This window comes from Anopheles marshallii, chromosome 2, assembly GCF_943734725.1.
Source record: "Anopheles marshallii chromosome 2, idAnoMarsDA_429_01, whole genome shotgun sequence".
In the NCBI taxonomy this organism is placed as follows: domain Eukaryota; kingdom Metazoa; phylum Arthropoda; class Insecta; order Diptera; family Culicidae; genus Anopheles; species Anopheles marshallii.
Window position 1 is genome coordinate 13,137,758 of NC_071326.1, and position 21,242 is coordinate 13,158,999.

General features: G+C 46.3%; 2 protein-coding genes across 2 annotated transcripts; one reads left to right on the forward strand and one right to left on the reverse strand.

Moving 5' to 3' along the window:
• The first annotated feature begins 3,667 nt into the window (after positions 1-3,667).
• LOC128719701 (uncharacterized) lies at positions 3,668-6,341 on the forward strand. The gene is made up of 8 exons (XM_053813329.1): positions 3,668-3,873; positions 3,947-4,689; positions 4,764-4,883; positions 4,970-5,145; positions 5,227-5,500; positions 5,603-5,897; positions 5,978-6,099; positions 6,190-6,341. Exons 1-8 carry the CDS (start codon positions 3,668-3,670, stop codon positions 6,339-6,341), a joined length of 2,088 nt encoding a protein of 695 aa, XP_053669304.1.
• A 4,234-nt stretch (positions 6,342-10,575) lies between these two features.
• LOC128719784 (uncharacterized) lies at positions 10,576-19,269 on the reverse strand. The gene is made up of 9 exons (XM_053813421.1): positions 15,115-19,269; positions 13,384-13,607; positions 12,985-13,307; positions 12,318-12,906; positions 11,726-11,929; positions 11,445-11,624; positions 11,007-11,346; positions 10,762-10,925; positions 10,576-10,669 (listed from the first exon to the last, which is right to left on the reverse strand). Exons 1-9 carry the CDS (start codon positions 19,267-19,269, stop codon positions 10,576-10,578), a joined length of 6,273 nt encoding a protein of 2,090 aa, XP_053669396.1.
• Between the last annotated feature and the right edge of the window lie 1,973 nt (positions 19,270-21,242).

Below are 21,242 nucleotides of genomic sequence, written 5' to 3' on the forward strand. Positions count from 1 at the left end.
GCTTTCTTTTTCAAGGCAATCAAGTTTTTCTAGTTCCACCGGCACAGGTTTCGTGCCGTGCTTTGGCGTCGTGTTCTTGTGCCTCGCATCGTTCGGTGCTTTGTTTTTGGGTGCCGGGGGGGGAGGGATTAGTGTCTTGAGCGGTAACAGCAATGGACACGCGAGAGATCACAGAATACCCCGTCAGTTTTGGGGGTTTTCCCATTCGCATTCGATTGCACCTGAACCTCACTACCCTGTTCCCTTTTGTGAATTTAGCACAATAAGCTTACGTCTGTCCAGGGCCCTCACGATATTCGTTTACGTTTATTATGTGGCCCACGGAGCACCGGGGCAAGGGGGGGGGGGATACAGTTAGCCGACAAGAGGCACAGTTTTTGTTCCACATCGGAGCGGGATAAAGGCTGAGGGTCCACCTGTCGATTGCTGACGTGCCCCAGTTAATTGTGCCATCCGGTGGGTTTCGTCTATGCGGAAGCGTGTGCGAGATACAGAGCACCGACCAAGCGGAAGAAGCTTTCGTTTTGGCTGATTTCGGATGATCGTGCGCACGAAAAACAAACAATTCTGACAAGGACAATTAGTCGTCGAATCAATAGAATTCTAAAAGAACAATAATTAACTGTCTCTATCAGCGGTTCCCGGATCTGTTCTTTCTGTTTGGTCTGTTTTCTTTTTTGCCGGAACAAGCATCCAGAACATACCTCCACCAGGTTCGGTACAGCTTCATCAATCTCGAGAGTGACGAGAACATCTAGGTCAAACCATGTTACAAATGTCGACATTTAATTAATGACATGTCATCCCTGGGTAGCCCTCAGCTTTCCGCAAATTCACACCACCGTACGGGCACAACATTCGCCATGCAAAACCCGATTATACAAGAGTGTTCCCTCTGGGGAGGGTGAAATGAAAAAAAAAGCTACAACACACTCGCACGCAAATCAGACATGTTGCAGTAGCTTGAGGTTTGAGCAGACACGCAGGGGGAACGCCGGTACTTTCGCCAGGTGGTGATGCGATAGCGTGTACCGAGTCGTGAACGCCTGGCGGTGGCATCGGTTTCGGAAACGAGCGCACCAACAGTCACCGTATACGGGTACTTCTAAATGCATCTCTCACAAGTGGTGAACCTCACCCCAACCAACCCAACGCCACACTGCTGATGTGTTGTGTTCGGATAGGGTGGGGGGATGGGAAATGTCAAATGCAGTACTGCACCGCTCCCTGCCCGGTATATCAAGCTGCTGGTGAGCAATGTCGCCTACTGCGATAATCGTAGTTTGTGTTTGCATCCCCATTCACCATCCACGGGGGGGGGGTTGTACGCTATTGAGAAAGATCCAAATCGTTCTTTTGGAGTTGTTTTTTCTTCTATTTTCCACCATCGCGGGTTCCGCTACGCTAGTGGCAGTGTAAAATCAGGGTGAAAGACTTTCGCATAACGGGTCCACGCTACTGCTCTAGCCGACGCTACAGTACCCCCATCAACGGCCACCTGACTGATGACTAGGTTACCATTGAACGCCGTCGAGGCAGGCAACCGAGTCGAGTACTTCAGCTACCGTGGTTGCTCCCCCAAAGCGTGGTGGTTGGGAAAACACACACAGTTTTGCACACACCACTTGCCTTGCGTACTCGTGCACTCGTGAACGTCTATGTGAACTAGATATCGCACCTCCAAGACTTTGCACCACGGCGTAGAGTCCACTGCCCATCTTTCTCTTTGCTTCCACGATTTCTGCTCTTATTGCTTCAGTGTGTTTTTCGCAAAAAAAAATAACATTACCTTGTAGGGTTTACATTTCCACAACACACACACACACACACACAATGCTTGTTTTCCCGATCTGCTGTTTTCCCGTTGCTCTCGTTCTCATATTTTTTTTTTGTTCCGCCTTTCGTCACCACCACCGCCTATGCTTCTGTTTGGTTTTGTAGCAGTTAAAAAGTAAAACTCCTCACGAATTCGCTCCGTGAGTGCACGCGAGTTCTATTGGCTCGCCATTATCATTCGCTCCACTAATCGCTCCTGGTGTGCCTGGTTCCCTCCCGTAGCTAATTTCAGTTTTATTTTTGTTTCGGCCACGAGAATTGGATGCAAGGAGCGATACGATCGTTGCTCGCACCTTGCCAAGCATGGGCATATTTTGCACTGCCGGAAAGATTGCCGCCCGTCCAATCCAATTCCAATGAAGATGCTGATTTGTGGTGCATAAATTAAATTAACGATCAATCCACTTCGCCAATGGGCTTTTGGACGATGGGAAGTATCGATTCTATTGGATGTGCTTTGAAACGAGCACAAAGTAAAGGTGTGTTTTTTTTTTTGGCAAAGGAAACGCTACACTAATCCCAATCGATAGAGGCTATAATCAAGTTCAGCACTAAAACATTCCGCTCCAAAGCTCTCCAGCCAGCCTTCGGCGAAAGACACACAGCGGTCTGTTGCTTATCGGCAAACACTTCCGCCTTACAAACGCGTGATCACCATGCGAAATTTTCAATGACGACAAAACCGAAACCCCCTTCAAAAGGCCATATATCAGGTTGAAATAAAATAGGGCCATCAATTTGTGGACACAGCTAGAAAGAAAAAGCAAACATATTGTCCAGACATGTTTGACGGACGGTTGGAATGTCGGTCAACGGGTCCAATGGTTGACATCATCTGCACCGAAATTCTCATAACGGAATCTCCCTCCTCCCGAACGCGGAGGAACTATTTCGCGTGCATGATCTCACCGTGCGATGTGTGGATGGAAAAGTGTCAACAAATTAAACCGCAACAGGTAGTGCTGGGGCTGTGGGGACCCGCCCGCGAGGGGCCCTGCTCACACATCATCGTTTCAATAAACTTGTTCCACCTGATCATCCAGACGATCATTTCCCTGCGTGCGAGACAAATGAGCGTACACGGTGGTATGGGAACGGTGGGGCCATAAACATACACGGTGGATATACGATCCACCATTCTAGCATAAAATCATAAAAGCTCAAAATGAAAGCTGGACGGCGGCGCTCTACATAATGCGCTATAAACTGCCATCTGGCCCGGTATAGCGTAATAAAGCTGAGCTGTTGCCTTTGTTCCCCCGGGCGTCGGGTTTATTGGTGGCACTGTGCTAGAAAGTATGAGGAATTTACCGGGAAAAGACCCGCTGATTCTAGTGATATAACACTTCATGCAACATTTCGAAGAAGATATCGATTTACAATTACTGACGTTAGCGTAAATAAGACTACCGATTTTACTTCTCCAACGAAGAATGCTCATTTCCTTGCAATTGAAATGGATCTGCTGTAGATAGCCTATTATTTGGCAGCCCGGCAACAACATTGTTCCGTCAAACATCCCACAAGACTGTGCAGTTAGTCAGTGACTAAACAGTTTTGAACCATCATTAAACATAGCAGTTCATCACGTAAATTGCCATGCTTATGGTTCTCCAGGCTTCCTTAGAATGAGTCTAAAGTACCCAATAAGAAATCCTCTTTAGCGAGGTGAAATTATTTAAACGCATCATCCACGAAGATCAACGCAGAAACTCAGGAAGACCGATCGACCAAAACAGAGACTAATGGCTTATTCTTTCCCTTTGCTTCCATTGCAGATTGTTCCGCAGCGTAACGAACTAGCCATCCAAATACACCCAACGGCAAAGAGATGAAGTGGCGTCCCGCAAACTTACTGCTATTTACCGTCTGCTTCCTAGCGGCGGCTCAACAGCTCGTACAGGCCCGTGTCGCCTTCGAGAAGCTGACCGACTATGACTTCCAGGGTACGACGTACTACAGCGTCAAGAATCTGTCGCTGTACGAGTGCCAAGGTTGGTGCCGGGAGGAACCCGACTGTCAGGCGGCAGCATTCAGGTAAGCATGGCACCGCGTTACTGCAAAACATTCAAGCCTTTCTAACCCGGCCACCCGGTTGTGCTCGGTACAGCTTCGTCGTGAACCCGCTGACACCCGCCCAGGAGACACTCTGTCAGCTGCAGAACGTGACGGCCGCAAACAACCCGGCCAGTACGCCGCAGCGCTCCTCCAGCATGTACTACATGGTGAAGCTTCAGCTGCGGTCCGAGAACGCTTGCCAGCGTCCGTGGAATTTCGAGCGTGTCCCGAACAAAATCATTCGCGGGCTGGACAACGCGCTGATCTACACCAGCACGAAGGAAGCCTGCCTGTCGGCGTGCCTGAACGAGAAGCGTTTCATCTGTCGCTCGGTCGAGTACGACTACAACAACATGAAGTGCGTGCTGAGCGATTCCGATCGCCGATCCGTTGGCCAGTTCGTTCAGCTGGTCGATGCGCAAGGTGTCGACTATTTCGAGAACCTTTGCCTCAAGCCGAGCCAGGCGTGTAAGTTTAACCGCCAGTTCCAGCTGCCCCGCATTGGCGTCTCGGATGATAAGGTGTCCCAGTACGTTGGGCTGCACTACTACACCGACAAGGAGTTGCAGGTGACGTCCGATACGGCGTGCAAGCTGGCTTGTGAAATCGAGAGCGAATTCCTGTGCCGTTCGTTCCTGTACCTTGGCCAACCTACCGGTTCGCAGTACAACTGCCGGCTGTACCATCTCGACCACAAATCGCTGCCCGATGGACCCTCGACCTACCTGAACGGCGAACGTCCGCTGATCGATGTCGGTGAACCGAGCGGTGATTACTTTGAGAATATCTGCGAAAGTAAGTTAATGTCGGAGCGGCCCAACGATAATGCTACGACAGACTATTTGAACATCAATTTTCAATTGTTCCAGAGCAAACGAACCAGGCCGAAAATACGCTCCCTGTTGTGTTTGATACCGTTGAGGATCCGTCCGTCAATAATCTCACCCGAAATGATGCTAACTGCGATAAAACTGGAACTTGTTACGACGGTGAGGCTTCATGCGCTTTAGCCATGCCTGGTTCCTGGGGATCCCAACAAGTGAAGTCTAATTCTAATTTAACCCTCTCGTTTCAGTGTCCGTCCACTGCAAGGATACACGTATTGCTGTGCAAGTACGCACCAACAAACCGTTCAATGGACGCATCTACGCTTTGGGACGATCGGAAACCTGTAACATTGACGTTATCAATTCCGACACCTTCCGCCTCGACCTAACCATGGGTGGACAGGATTGTAATACACAGAGCGCGGTGGGTGTAACTCCACATTTCTAGCCAGAACTCCTATTGGTGTTAGTGTCGCTAATCAGTTCATCAAATCTTACCTTACAGACCGGCATCTACAGCAACACCGTTGTCCTGCAGCACCATTCGGTCGTGATGACGAAGGCGGACAAAATCTACAAGGTCAAGTGTACGTACGATATGAGCTCGAAGAACATTTCCTTCGGTATGCTGCCGATTCGTGATCCGGAGATGATCCACATCAACTCGTCGCCGGAAGCTCCACCACCAAGGATTCGCATTCTGGATGCACGTGCACGCGAGGTGGAGACCGTACGCATCGGAGACCGGCTGACGTTCCGTATCGAAATCCCAGAAGACAGTAAGCACCCAACACCACTAGTGCTCCGAAATTGGGGACACCACAACGGCGTAACGCGTACGTGCTAACGATCAATTGCACTTTCCCATCTTTTCGGTCTAGCTCCCTACGGCATCTTTGCGCGATCGTGCGTTGCCATGGCAAAGGATTCCAAGAGCACGTTCCAGATCATCGACGACGATGGTTGTCCGGTCGATCCGAGCATCTTCCCCGCCTTCACGCAGGACGGCAATGCGCTGCAATCGATCTACGAAGCGTTCCGGTTCACCGAGAGCTACGGTGTGATCTTCCAGTGCAATGTGAAGTACTGTCTGGGACCGTGTGAACCGGCCGTTTGCGAGTGGGGACGCGATTCAGTAGAATCCTGGGGCAGGAAGCGTCGTTCCGTTACGTCCAGGTAAGTATCAAGAACTTGCCCCTAACTTGGTGTGCGGGTTGGAACTCTTATCGAGTACTGTTATTGGGTTTTTTTTCCAGCAATGACACCGTCGAAGAGGAGGAAGACATGAACATCTCACAGGAGATCTTGGTGTTGGACTTTGGCGATGAGAAGAACCGTGACTTCCTGCGCAGCGAAGCTAGTACAGACTTTGGCAGAGGTAAGAATATTGCAAAGTTCATTAAACATGAATTGATCTCGATGCACTAAATGCCTTACTTACCTGTCCTTCCCATCTACACGACCACAGATAAGACCGTCACTATCATCGAACCGTGTCCAACGAAGACTTCGGTGCTGGCGCTCGCCGTCACTTGTGCGCTGATGGTGTTGGTCTACCTATCGACACTATTCTGCTACTACATGAAGAAGTGGATGCAACCGCACAAAGTCATGGCTTAGGCAGGATGCCCCGAAACTGTGACCCCAATACCATAGGATCTAGGTTCGATGCCACTCCACCTCCCCGGTGCCGGGAGGACGACCCAGACTGAGCGTGGCAAATCGGTGGTTAAAACAGCCAGTGAACGGATGAACGAACCATACAGCCCTATTCGTACAGAATGGTACCGCGTTCGTGGCAACAACCATACTGGCCGCAACACACTCATCCATCTATCCCAACAAGCACTAGAGAGAGAAGCGTAGGAAATGAAAAGTATACCTCCCCTAGGGGGAAGGTTTTTGGTTTTACTATTTATTATGTATTTCCCATTTTGTTTTTTAAATTCGGAAACACATCTCTAGTATCGAGCAAAGGCAAGAACCCACTTTCTTCCAGTATCCCACCCTAGAAGATAGATCGATCGATATCGATCGATAGTAAATTCCACTCACACAAACCGGCACGCGCACACACGTTGGTAAAATGTTTGAAGTGACTTAACAATTAATTCTTCTTCAGGACACTCTAGCGTAAGGAACAATTAGTACACGTGCATCACACAACCGACAGTACCAGACTAATGGCGGTGCATTATGCCGTTTCCTACATACTAGTAGCAACGCAGTGTCTACCGCTCTCATAGAAACCATCATCACCAATTCACCCATTGCTCACCCTTCCCCCCCACCACATTATACCTATCGTATCCAGGCACTTGCTCGAGATGATTAGAGCGGGACAACACAACACAGCATACTAGGATAATTCGTAACTAGGGAAAAAAAAACAAGGGACGTCAAGGTAGATAATAGCAGTAGTAATTGCGGTAGAGCAAGCGCACTGCAGGCGCGCCACTGACGACACCCTGCTTTATACACAACCTATTCACACTTTCTATTGAGTTTCCGATTTGACGATTTGAGCGTGGCAGAAACCCAGGCGAGGGGATAAGAATCGAGGTTTCGGGACCGGAAGGGTAGGGGCTTAGTAAATGTTTGTTTGTTTTTTTTTTTTTAATTCTTGCTCTCGTATGCATCGATGCATGCAAAGCGCATCGGGACGCATACGCGTACTTGCACAAGATCTACCGGCCAGCTTGGATCGAACAAATCGTTAACTTTAAATAGAGATTGGAAACAATTATTTATTGAAACGCAAAAACGCATCATACGAAACAATCCCACTTCCCAACACGCTACATATTAAAGTTATTTATTTCGAGTATAAAAATATAAGAAACGGACGAAATGTGTCGTTTTTTTTTGCAGGACGTTTGAATAGCACGAGAAAAGGACAACGGTTTCGCGGTTGAGCGCGTACAATAGTGTGAGTGAATGGAGTGATAGATAGAACTGGAGTGCTGCGAGAGTAAAGCGAAATAGTAATTTATTTTATAATTATAATCCATTATCACTAATTCCCATCTAGGACGGTTTTGTTTTTTTTTATCACCACTATCGCAATTCCACAAACCTGTTCCGGGTTGTTTTACCGTGGAGATTCATCTCGTCACATCAGCAGGTCGCGCACAATTCAACAAATAATTACACAACCAGCGAAATTATGCCAACCACAGCCAGTTTTTGGTTAAGTTCCCAACTTTCGTACCAGTAAGCGTATACCTTCTTACACTATTTAACGAACAAAACACAGTATCACAGAAACACGACACGCAGAAACGTTTTCGTCGATGAATGCTTATTTTATTGTGTAAATAATTTTATCGAACGACAGTCCACTCAAATGCTGTATGATTGGAATAATAAAAGTAAATAAAAAAAAAACATAGCAAATTGATTTGCCTGTTTGTTTGTGTTAGAAAAATAGTATCGAAACTAAATGCTGGTCCTGATCGAAGATCGTAAAGAACAAGTATTGGCAAACAAGTATGAGACGATGCTGCTACATTGCCGTTGCCGCTAAATTTTGTCTCTAATGCATCAATTTTTGTCAACCACCAGCCACCAATTTTTGACATTGGGTAAAATTTTAGTCTCGTAGTCAAAAAATGTTCGACATTCGCCATCAATTTTTCAGCATCGGCAGCTAATCCATTACTTCGGACTTTCTAATGAACGCGTCAACACCATTGCTCCATCCCAATTTAGGCTTACCATGCCTCTTCTGTCCAGTTGGACCTTCTAAAAGGACTTTACGGACAGGATCGGCGGGTGACTAGCCTACCGAAACCTGGCGAGCCTAATCCGCTGTACAACACGTATTCCACGGGTATTCTATCTTCGATTAACGCACATTAAAATATCTTAATTTCTTTCTTTATTTCTACCACGCAGTAACAATGAAAGAAATATAACCTTTTTAGTATTGCGTTACTAGTTCATTGATTTATTCTTTGCCGGTTGTTTTTTAAAGATGCCTTTGTATCTACCACACTAAATATGTTAATAGCTCTCTGTTTGCATTTCCCGTTCCGTTGCACTGCTCTATTTTGCATGTCCCTTTTACCACTGCTTCTACTGTATCTCTCTAACGCTATCTATTTGTGTTCTTGTCCTTTCGCAAAACAATACACACGCATCACACTTGCTTACAAATATGTGGCATGAATTTTCACCGGCAAGCTAGGAAAACCAAATTCATTAAAACGTACCATAATGAAACTACTTAAAGGAACTACGTACGTTCGATACTGCGATATCTAGTTATAGTAGTACAAACAGTAAAGCGTTTGCAAAAAAAAAAATAGTATTTCGCTAAATAAGAATCGCACGATTCCATGACTTTGGTATCATAGCGCTACTGACAAATATATTTCACACAGAATAATTAATGAACTATTACTATGCGTGTGAACTTTCTGTTGCAATTAACACATCCAATAATATATCCACGAATTGTTAGTAAAAATAAAGAATTAAACAAAATCCTCCCTACTGTTCTAAGGATAAATTAATCGTCCGGTTATGTGTGTAAAGTGATGGTATGAGTTGTACAGTGATTAGATGAATTCCTTGGTTTTGATTTTGTGAAAAACAAACAGTTTTGTTTCTATTTGTTTAAATTATCTTGTCCGCGAAACAAACAAAAACAAATAATAAAGCCAGCCAAATATTCCTAAAGTTAAAAAAAACATGGTAAACGTAATGGTCTCACAGTCTCCTTAAAACCGAATGGCAACCGTTCCAATGTAAAGCTTCACACACGTACGCATCTCCATCACCGTTTTGTCTACGTATGCTTCTTTGTCGGCTTATACTACCAAAGAAAAATCGGTGGCAACTAAATATGGCATTATTCTTTTTGTTGTTGTTAATACTAAACATAATCTGCTTCATCGTCTCCTTTGTAGCCTAAACCGAAATATTTAACCTAAACACTATTCTAGCAAAGAAACTCTTAAGCTACTTTCACACGAGACACATCGACACATGCATGTACGTACAAGGCTTTTATATACTTCTATCTTGACTAATCGTCGAACGGGAACGATTATGTGTCTATTGTGCTGCTGCGACAACCGGCCGTTAGACATTAAACGTTAAACTAAATTATTGATCCTTCATTGTCTGCAGTGCTGCTGTGCCTTAATCGGACCGTTGATCGATATCAGCTTGCCGGTCCAGCTTCTGGTCCAAACTAAACATTCCAAACGCAGTGCCTTCGCTACAGAATATGGCAACATCGATTCAAGTAAAACTAATCTTTAAAAAAACGCCCAGTAAAAAGATTGTTTCATACAGCTTTCAACAAGAAATAAATACGGAAACTAACGTTTGTTTTTTTCTCATCCTTGCTAGTGATATGGCGATGCACGTTCAGACATGCTGCAAAGAGATGCTATCAATCCCATCTTGCTCCACTTGTTTTCTTTTTGTTACAACTTATCTTTCCTAAGCATCATTGTGCTGGAATCACTTGTCCCTTCGTGTGTATGTGCAATCTTTTTTTTACCTTTTGTACATTTGTGTACGCCATCCCCCACTGGAAGGAAGGATCCCTTATTTTGACTATCGAATCATCTACAATCCATATTTCCTTCGAAATTAGCTAATGGCGTATAGAAAAATAAATAAATATTACACCATTTTACACTCTTTCTTCCCGTGTTCTTTTCAATCTTGCCCTCTCCAATCGAATCTCGAACCACACACACACACAGAATCTCCAATATCAATAAAACCACCTCTTCAACGATCGGGTAAACGTTCTCCTTCGTCCCATTGCGCTTTTTGTGCATATGTGTATATTGCCATCGGCATGCAACTATGTCAATCATTTACATTATCTGTCTTACTCCACCAGTCGATAACGACATTTGGCCGTATTACACCGACACACCAGTGAGCCACGTTTTACCATCCAAAACTTTTCACCATAATCGAAGCTGAAATATCAATATCGATTGATAAGGAAGGTTTGTAATTAGATACGTTCTAACGAAGGCGAGTGATTTAATATCATATCATTATACTTTACCATATTTCTTCCTGTGCTTCAATGTCGCGGCAGGCAAACAATGCTACCCTTGGGTGACGCTGATCCTTATGGTCGTAGTATACGGACACTGGTGAAACGTTTGGTTGACAGGAATGGTTAAAGAATCGGCTCACATTCCCGTACGCACTGGCATCGATGCAAAACTACGCATCCAAAGACAATGTAACACGTTAAACAAACCATTCCTTCAACATTTAGATAGGTTAATTCTGGAGTTTACTTACGCCATTGCCAAGATCAAACAGGTAACTATCGTCAAGCCGATGATTGGCTGCTTCATCGGACAGTATCTCCCCAACATACTCCACCAAAAAGCTACCCTTCGGAATAGGCAGCATCGTACGTACACCCCAAGCTTTGCCAGGGATGTAGCATAGCTGCAGCGGTATAAGGAGACCATGCTGCACGACCCGATTCCGACACAACCGCCGATTGCAGTCGCACAGGTCACCACACTCGATAACGGTCGGTGGATCAAGGTAGTTGAAGTCGTTCATCAACCGTCCATCGTTTGTATACCAGGTACGTTCCGAACAGAGGCACTCCGATTGAGTTGACGTACAGCTACATCCGGTACAGCAAAAAAGAAACATCAGAGGAACATCATTATTATTTATCATTCGTAATAAATAAATGTGCAAAACATTTCCACTTTAACTTACCTATCAACACATGAACAAACGGGCATGTTGCGAGCGTCCGGCTCGATTGTGATACGAGAATCGATCTGCACATTGCTCCGTATGTACTTAAATTTCGGTACAGAAAGCTGACGATCGTTCTTGCCCCTGGTATAGTACACGACCTGTATCGGATGGCGTTCTCTACCCTTGGATATATCGCTGCAGTTTGGTACGGGAGATAGTCAGACAGAAAGTAGAATTAATATTAAATTGTTCAAAACCCTCAATAGCATTTAAAATACCACCACATTTGTTCATACCTGGATAGTATGTGCGTTTCTTTCAGATTGCTTGAAAGGTTACGCATTTTCACATTCGCTACTATAATGTTTGCACATTCACTGTTTGGATTCTCGATCGTGTCCTGAGGCAGCTTATTGGAAGCGTTGCGAACATTCAAGGAAGCACCCATGGCTAGCAATACCACACAAATTTCAGCATGACCCTGGCGGCAAGCGATATGTCTGAGAAAGGCGTGAAATAAGTAAATTAATTAGTAAATATTGTTAAATACCTGAAATAGTAAGTTCCGAAGTAAATAGAATAAGGGCGGATTATTTTTTCACCATGGTGTAAATTCAACCAAAGTACAATCAAAGAAAGAAAAAAAACAATAGAAGAATGTCTCTGAAAGAACTCTGTAAAACAAGCGACGAAACTTTAAATTTTGAATTTTGCACGATTTGAATAAATGTTAAAAAACGTGCAATTCTGCGATTATTAGAAAGAAACATTCTCGTTAACAATAGCATTCGCGTGCGCATACACAAATGCAGCATATGTTTCCATATGTCTCCATATGTTTTCCCGGCGATGGAAATAACTCTACCCATCATACATCTCTACACTTACAGCGGTGTCTCTCCGTTGCTATTCTGCAGATTCGGATTGCAGGCCTTAGTCATCAGCAAGTATAGCGTATCGGAGCAACCGGACAGTGCAGCCCAATGTAGCGCTGTATTGTTCAATCGATCGCACACATTCACATCCGCTCCAATGGAGATCAACTGCTCGACCGTCTGCTTGTGACGGTTCTCGGCCGCCCAGGCTAGTGCCGTCCAGCTCCCATTATCGACCGCATTCACGAACGCCATCAGGTCGCGTGCGGTCAACCGTTGCCGTGCACACTCCAGTATCGTGCGTACGGCTTCGTGCTGACCAAGTTTGGCCGCCAAGTGCAGCACGGTCAAACCGTACGGACCTTTGAGCGTTGCATCGGCACCACTGTCCAACAGCAGCTTTACGATATCGCACTTCGAACCCATTACCGCCCACATTACAGCGGTACGCAGTGCCCGATCGACAATGTTCAGATAGTCCACCGAACGGGCGCGGCACATGATTAGGTAGACCATTGCAAGCGTACCGTAATTACACACAACATGCAGACAGGTACCATGATGAAACTCTCGAAACCGTGTTTCGATGTCGAATCCGGAAGCTATCGGTAGTGAGATAAAGGAAAAAAGGACAATCAGAAAATTGGAACTTCAAACCATGTTTGCGATGCAACACTTACTGATGATTTCCGAAACAAGCGCATCATCCTTCTTCGTGCATACGGCGTGCAAGAAATCTTTCGCCGTAAAACGATTCTTCCCAGTTCCAGTCGTACCAGTGTCTTTGGTAGAACTTATCCTACCAGCATTACTGGTCGTTGCGTGAGCCGTATTAACACCACTGCCATTTGTAGCAGCGTGATCCTCCGAAAGCATGTTCTTCAGGCTTCTCGGTACTAATGATTTAACGGTGGTACGGAAACTCTCACTAACGTTGGTAGATCCACTGACACCATTAGCTTTGTTGTCACTAGTTTTGGAAACCGTCATTTTAGCAGGTTTACTGCGGGAAAAGAGAATATTGTAAAGCTTTTTATACAAATGTTAAATGGGTAACTCGCGACGATGATGATACTTACACTATACTTTTTCGGGATGGCAATAGCACTGGAGGCGATGTAAGCTGAATGTTCACCTCGATCTCTCTGTTCGGACATTCCTGATTGCAGTGAGGGCACTTTAGCACCAGCGTTGGTGCTGCATAGTCCTCCGGGCGGGCCGGGTTGTACGGCGTGTTGAGCATGTACTTATCGGCACAATTCGGATGAAATATATGTGCGTTTTTGCACATTGCAAAGTTACCCTGCGAATAGGTAAGGAAATTTCTTATGAAATTAACTGTCTTATAGGTAATATTGTTAAGTTGTATAAAATAATGTAGTTCCGTTACTTTTTAACTGATCTAGTCAACGAATAGCCTCGTTTTGAGCCCCAGTAACACATTTTTTTTAATATCTATTATTATCAAGCTTATTATCGATCAATCTACGCTCAATATAGATAAATTTCATATCTAACATCTTCTATGAATTTAATCGTTCAAAAGCAATGAATCCCATAATCATTCTATAACAGAGATTGTGGGGAAAGAGAAAAAAAAACAAATGCATTCTTGAGATTTTACTCCATACGCTAACAACCCGACCGGAGTTGACCGAATTCTAATAATAAACCTACGCGGAACTAACTCCCGCTCGCACTATCTTCTCCCGCGCAACCATCTCAAATCTTTGTTAGCGGCAGAGTCCGAATTGATCCGATTGGCCGGCGACCGAGTGTGTACTATAAGGCATTCACTCCGATGCATATGTGGGTTATGAAACACAAATGAAAATTGCAGTTGATCATAACGTCATCCTGTTTCTTCCTATAGCTTCTGCACGTCTGAGCAAGTATTCGCCCACATGCATGTCTAGCCATACAGCAATCGTGAGATGGAAGGAAATCAAAACTATAATCACTGGAGAACAGCTTAATCTTAAACGTGTCGTATAAAAACTATACGAATAATTAAAGCAATAGTTTAATGCCCAAAAGATAAAGAGTTCAGGAACTCAAGTTACATAATTAGAGTCATTTCTGGTATCTGTTCAAGTTAAACTAAAAGTTGTAACACTAGTGATATGCGGAAACATTACAATCAGGTGTCCTTATCATGATGATTGATACATTTCTAGAAACGCCAGTATAGTCCAATGCCCCTGTGAAGTCCAATATCAAACGATCTTTGACAACCTCTGTCCAGGCGGGCCGTGAAGTTAATAAACCAAATCAATAATCCAGCTCAAAACTTATTGTCGACATGATAGTTCACATCGCTTCCAATGTTTATATATTTATTGACCCCGAGACGGATTTTCTCCAGATTTGATTAAAGGAAAAGCTCTGAAGTCCCACATTCGCCATTCAACCTATTCAACTATCCGATCAACTAAACCCGATGGAAAGTGGCGAAAAACATTCCAGTTTTTGGGACATCCCGCTGTGCCCGATGACATTTTCAACAAGTTACCAAACAAATCCCAAGCCATCTTGTAAAGACTCACGCTTTTCCAGAACATAGCACTAAGAACTCCAGAAGATCATTAAGAACAAAATATTTCTTTTGACCCAGATCCAGAACGAAGATTTCCTTCTATCTCGATACACCCTAGGCACTATAAACCAACTTGAAATAAGTCTGAAATGGTTCCAATTTTGTCACTAGAACTCTAAACAAACCCTTTTAATTTATAAATGTATGCAAATTGTCGTACGATCGTTGACCCCGCATGTGTCTGGTAACGAAACAAAAAAAATCTTCTAATTACCTGCGTACAAAACCTTCCACAGATGGCACAGCAACCATGGTCCTCCAACCGCTTCCGGTGCATGTTGCAAAGCAGCTGAAAGCTAACCCTCGGACTCGGACGCAGCATGTTCGGCAGATCGTTGGACAGCTCGTTGCAGCAACCAATCTGCTGACCATCGATATCGTCTATCGCCGTGCAGAACCCATTGCCAACCGTCTTTTCCACGAATATGTCCGACTTCTGGCGGCAATGACAGACGAGCGTTTCCGACGACGGTGAAGCGGTCGGTGCCGTTCTGGACGACAGCAACCTGGAAGAATCTTGCACCGGTGCTGGTGATCCCGCACTTCCCAGCACGATCTGCAAGCTCGGCGAGGTCGTACCGGGTAGAATAGGCGGTGTGGCTGCATTCTGTTGCGACCGGGACCTTTGTGGACCTGCGCTATCCTTTAAGCGCCGTAACGGCCAAACATTTGCTGCTCCGGATCGGGATGAGCCGGCCACTGGCGTAGCATCAAACGCGGGGCGTGTATCAACAGTACGACCGGCCGCCGTTGTTGGTATCAACGTGACCTCACAGCCAAGTCGTTGCAGCGAGCGCTGCAACTGTTCCGTTTCTTTATCCTTGAGCAGTGCGTTAGCAGCGGGATTTGCGGAGGAATATGTGCTGTTGACTGTTTTTGATGTAGATCGTGCACCCAGGGTGGTCATTGCGGCTGGTAAAATCACTGCACCCGACGAGGGACGTACTCTTCCCGGTCCGTTCACCGTTGCTGACTTTCCGCCGTTCGACTGCTTACCTACCTGGCGCACATGTCCAGTAGAGCCAGCGGAGGAACGTCCAACATTCAGTTTCGGCATACCAGACGCACCTTTCGGAAGCGTCACTAACGGTAAGCGGTTTCCAGGAGCAGGTGTTACTTTGCGCGTATGATTTTCCAACAGTGTTTCCGGCTTGCGGAGGCGCAACGTAACGCTCGGTTTACCGACCGTTCCTATTTTCTGTGTTGGGACAAAGTCTGCTTCACTACCACTCGACTCCGGCTCACCGCCGGACTGCTCCACATCGAACTCATTGCCATCCGTTCCGTTGCGGGATTGTTGAGCGCTACGGCGACGCAGACTCAATGAATTCATAAACTTCTCCTTCATCTTCACCATTCGTTTCTGCTGGCGACGGTTAAGCTTACGATTTTCTTCCGGCGATCGATTTGTACCGAGACGCATAGTTCGTACCTCCTGCAGGAATGTCTCCACGTTGGGACACGAAGCGTTTGGGGCGCTTTGTTTGGGCATTCGTTTCGCAACTGACATTCGCTCGGTAGAAGACGTTCCTATAAGCTTTTTGTTCGGCTGCTGCTGGACCGACGATGTATCACTTTGCAATACTTGAGCGGATGAAGTTCTTTTAGTCGCCGTCCCAGACGTACCAGCTTTCGGTGGTGACAAGGTCACGGACACCACCGTTACATCCTCGGTACTGCTACCGATAGTGCTGCAACTGGCCACCGACATTTCGGTAGCATCTCGAGCCAGTTTACGTTGCTTCTCCGGACCTGGTTCCAAGTGACGATCACGATCCGACGTTGGAAGATCTTCCTCATGCAGACCGACAGCAACCGATGGTTCGGAGCCAAGCGTGATCCTTCCATTGTTCTGCTGCTGTTCATAACCTTGACGGAGCTCTTCGTTGGCCAAGATCTTTGCGGACAGCTTAATCTGCCGAGACAGCCGACCTTGTGAGTTAACTTTGTCGCGCCGTGCCAGAGCTGAGGCAAGAATACCGTCACTTCCGTCCCTCGACTGTCTGGCCGCACGTTTGTACGGATGGAGAAGAGGTTTATCCGCGTTAGCAACAACGGCACTGGAAGCACTCGACGAAGCTGCAGATGTTGCTGTATTATCTTTGTCGGAGACGTTTAGATTTTTCCGCTTTCGTCCACGACGCTGTGGTTGTTGTTGCTGCTGTTGTTGAGTCACTTTTTCTGGCAGTGGTGCATCCGGTACCTCCTCTTTGCCACCGGTATCGGTTTCGTCCGGTTCCAGAGGAAACCCCGAGCGACTTGTACGTCCTTGCCCAGCTGCACTCGATTCACCTTTAACCGATTCATCACGTGTCGATTTTTCCCTTGTGCGTGTAACTGGTTCGTTCGAAACTACCGACGAAGCTGCCGACCGATCCTGACTCATTCGTTTTCTTCCGCGACGGCCAACGATCGATTTGTCCACGTCCGTATCCTGCGGTCCATCCGTCGGCTCGTCCGGAGATGCTTTAACCGTTTCCGAAACACGGCGTGTCATTACGGCAGGTTGGTTCACGGTGATACTTCCTTGCTGCTTACTGCGCAAACTTCGATCTGACTTGACCGTTGATTTCAGCTTGACCTCAACACCCGGTAGCGGAGGTGCTACTCCAACGGAGCTTCGTTTCTTTGCTGCTAAAGATTCGTCCGATTCTTCCTCTTTTACAACAACGATTGGCTCGATGGGATTTTCCCCATTTAATTTACCGTCGCTTGACGCACCGGTAGAATCCTTCTGGAAGCGCTGGGATCTTCGCTGCGAATGTGCTGTGGCAGTGGCCAATGGTGATGTGTTGACGACGGATCCAACCACAACCGTACCCTTCTTACTACGTGTTGTTCGTCCAGCAGGTTGTTCTGCCTTTTCAGCGCCTACTTCAGTCGTAATGCTGGCGATCTCTTTGTCCGCAGATGATTCATTTCCGACGGGTTTATGCTCCTCCATCACAGACTCAGTCTTTTCTTCCACTTTTTCGCATACCGGTGATCGAGGATCACCACTTTCCTTCGCTAATGTGGAACTGCAGGATGTTTTTAGAGAGTCGGAAAATTTAACCTCCTCACAATCGTTGGAAGCTCGATCGGTAATGTTGCGATCATGCCCGTCATCCGGCTTTCCGTCAGTGGCTTCGTTGGGATGAAATTTTTCCTCGACATTGTCAACTACAGGTTTAGAAATAGCATCTTCAGCTAAGGATTTAGGTTGGGATTCGGGCGTCTCTATTACTTCCTCCTTCGACTGAACACCATCATCCTTTTGTTCCACAACAGTTGTTGCACGATCGTCAGTTTCCGACGGCATCTTGTCAGACGCTTCCTCTTCATCCTCTTCGTCTTCTTTCGACGTTTCTCCCAGCTCTACGACCTCGTCCGCCTCGTCCGTGTTAATGATGAGTACATCATCTTCATCATCTTCCATCACTGAACCTTCGTCAAAATCGGCATTATCTACGCGATCATCGATTGTTGCTTTTTCACCGACTTTTTCTTCAACATTCAACTGCTCCTCAAGAGTTCCGTCAACATAATTGGCTACTTTCGGTTTGCAACTTGGCGATGTTGGTAATTGATCCGATTTATCCAACGCCACATCCGGTTCATCTGTGTCAGATTTAGTTGGAAGCATTGCGAGCTGTTCACTTGGTACATCCTTTTGTTCCACCAGCACCGTAGGACTCACACTGGCACTGCTGCTATATGGCACTCCTAAGGACAACTTGGTGTCGATCACGTCCTCGGATTTACAATCTCCCGCCACGGTTTCTGCTCCCTTATCGCGATGTTGTTCCATCGTCGGACTCGTTTTCTTTTCGTCAACCAAATCTCCACCGTTCCCGACCGTTTCTAGCCGATCTTCAACCTCAAGCGCACCTCCAAATTCCTCAGACTCAACCTCTACCATCTGACTAAGCCCGAGCGCTTCCTGCAACTCTTCGCCGCTAATATCCTTCGCTATCTCTATCTCAATATCCTCCTCATCCGCAATGTCAGGTGTTAGATTCCCGTTGTCTCCAAGCAATGCCGCCGGAGATCTGCTTCCGTCGTCGACCGTTGTCGCGATACTGCTACTATCGTTACAGTTTCCTCCGGATGTTTGGCGCCGCTGCCTGTTGGAGGTGTTGCTCCCGCTCGACGTACCACCCGCTACGCTTTTACGTCCGTTGGTCAAGCTGCTACGCGTACCGCTTCCTGTGCTACCCGCTGATTGCTGCTGCTGCTGCGGCAAACGAGTCCGGGATGCAAACTGATTGTTCTTAAGCGCGCGCCACTTGAGCGTTTCGTCCATCGAGATCTCCTCCTTCTTCGGTATGGCCGTCTCCTGATTGAAGGCAGACGACATTTGATTAAGCAGATCACCGATGTAATCCATCGTTCGCGTGTCCTCTCGCGGTTTAGTTTGTTTTTCTTTTGTGTATTTTTTTTTTTCAATATACCTTCGCACTGTTGTATGAGACAATATATCACCAGTATATCTTTGCTAATACCAGCTCCTGTTACCACCCTGCTTCTTGCTATGAACAGCAATGATATAGCAATTGGTTCCACCCTATTCCTCTTCTTCAACAGCTCTTTTCACCAGGGACACTAACACATACACACGTACGCCTTCTAACCACCCTTCTTTACCGCTTTCGCTGCATATTTTTCCACCCTTACTGATTCACTCGCCCTTTGACGCGGGTTCTATTCACGCACAGCTCACGTCATTCATCTCACCCGCCTAAGTGGCTCACGATTCACGGTATTCACCTCATCTCACACACCACTGTTCAGCATGCAGCGAGAAGAAATAGAGCTCTAGCAAAGAACCGTGCTGGTAGCAGGCTGCGGTGCGGATTTGCAGTTCAGCATACACTTATTGAACCAATTTTGTCACTTTTGTTTCCTGTAGCTAGGTTTTCTGTTATCGTGTTTGCCACCGTAGGCGTATTTGCAGGCTAAGAAAAGAACACGGTTACGGATCGATCGATCGAACGCAATTCTTCAGCCCATGGTAGAGGGGACTCCTCTCTCTCCAGGTCACTAAGTATTTGTAACACGCCACTTAAAAAAAAACTCATTACACGCCAATAATTTCACACATGCTTCACACCTAGCTTCAACACACATCTGCTACTAAGATGCAGGAAAATGCTGTGCTAGAATGATGTTATGCTGATACGACGATAGGTTAGTTGCTAGGCCATCGGCCGCTCGTCACTCTCACGCGAAGATATTCTGCTGTCCCTTATGCACAGCAACAACTTCTTCGCTGCAGCAATTACACAGCCCCAGCACTGCTAACGCGACTGTTTGAACCGACACTGCATAATGCTCTAGGCACACGGGTACGATTTGTGCATCCTTCGTTTGCAGCTTCACAACTGAAAGGGAAAACACAGCATTTGAGAAAACAATAGCTAGTAACATCAACAACAACAAACTTCATCCACTATTCGCTAAACACGCACGGGGGAGCGGTGGGGGGGAGGAGGAAGCTGCAAAAGCGGATGACGATGTTTCGACAACATCATCCTCCCTCAGCCTCAACAGAAGACGAACAAGAAAACCACTATAATAACGATCCCCAACGAAGGGGGGAAAATAAAACCTTCAAGTGTCAAACTAATTCAAGTAACACTCGCGCACTGCACACACTACCAATTTTCTTCCTTGGCGAAGATCGCAGCTTCTCGCGAAGATTCATCAAGCACTGGGATGCTGGGAAAGTATTGCCCTCTAGCCCAATTATAGGACAGAGGCATATTTTTGCTGCACTTTCTATGCAATATGTAGACGAAATGGCACGAAAGCTACCAGCGACCACATAATATAACCCAGGCGTAGTAAAACTGTTCTTCGATCGAGCAACTAACTATTCACACTAACTACACACACTCTCCCCTGGCTGGGTAAATGGCTCGTCGTCGTCGTCGCATCAAATAGCACACTCCTCGGCCATGCTGATAAACGCCTGCTGCTCTCGCACACACACAACACCAACACACACAAAACACAGTGAGCAGCAGCAGCAGCAGCAATGTCGCGTATAGTAGTGTGCCCCTTGCTGAAGAACAAACGAGTGAGCGCACGGAATGAAGGAAAAATACTTCTATACACACCCGCAAAACGTGCCGCTTTGATCCGTGGTTCTGCGTGCAGCAGTCAATAATAAAGGCAAAGCCAAGCTTTGGGGGCAATGCGAGTTTCTTCTTCTCATCTTAGAGTTCTTCATCCCGTAGTTTGCGACTGTGGGCCGTTAATACTTTCGATTTCATCGCCTTTCGTTTTCAACTTTCTGAGCAGGCACCTGGATGTGAGACCCATAATACGGAGCACAAATGGTGGAAAAGCGAAAAGTAC

What these genes read in the sequence shown, in the direction of transcription:
- LOC128719701 (XM_053813329.1), top strand. Translation starts at nt 3,668, where the DNA reads ATGAAGTGGCGTCCCGCAAACTTACTGCTATTTACCGTCTGCTTCCTA. An exon ending in CTTTGAGAATATCTGCGAAA is followed by an intron (nt 4,690 to 4,763) that starts GTAAGTTAATGT and finishes CAATTGTTCCAG; the next exon opens with AGCAAACGAACCAGGCCGAA. An exon ending in CGTCGTTCCGTTACGTCCAG is followed by an intron (nt 5,898 to 5,977) that starts GTAAGTATCAAG and finishes TTTTTTTTCCAG; the next exon opens with CAATGACACCGTCGAAGAGG.
- LOC128719784 (XM_053813421.1), bottom strand. Translation starts at nt 19,269, where the DNA reads ATGGATTACATCGGTGATCTGCTTAATCAAATGTCGTCTGCCTTCAAT. An exon ending in GTTTGTTCATGTGTTGATAG is followed by an intron (nt 11,347 to 11,444) that starts GTAAGTTAAAGT and finishes TACCGGATGTAG; the next exon opens with CTGTACGTCAACTCAATCGG. An exon ending in GAAGCACAGGAAGAAATATG is followed by an intron (nt 10,670 to 10,761) that starts GTAAAGTATAAT and finishes TTGATATTTCAG; the next exon opens with CTTCGATTATGGTGAAAAGT.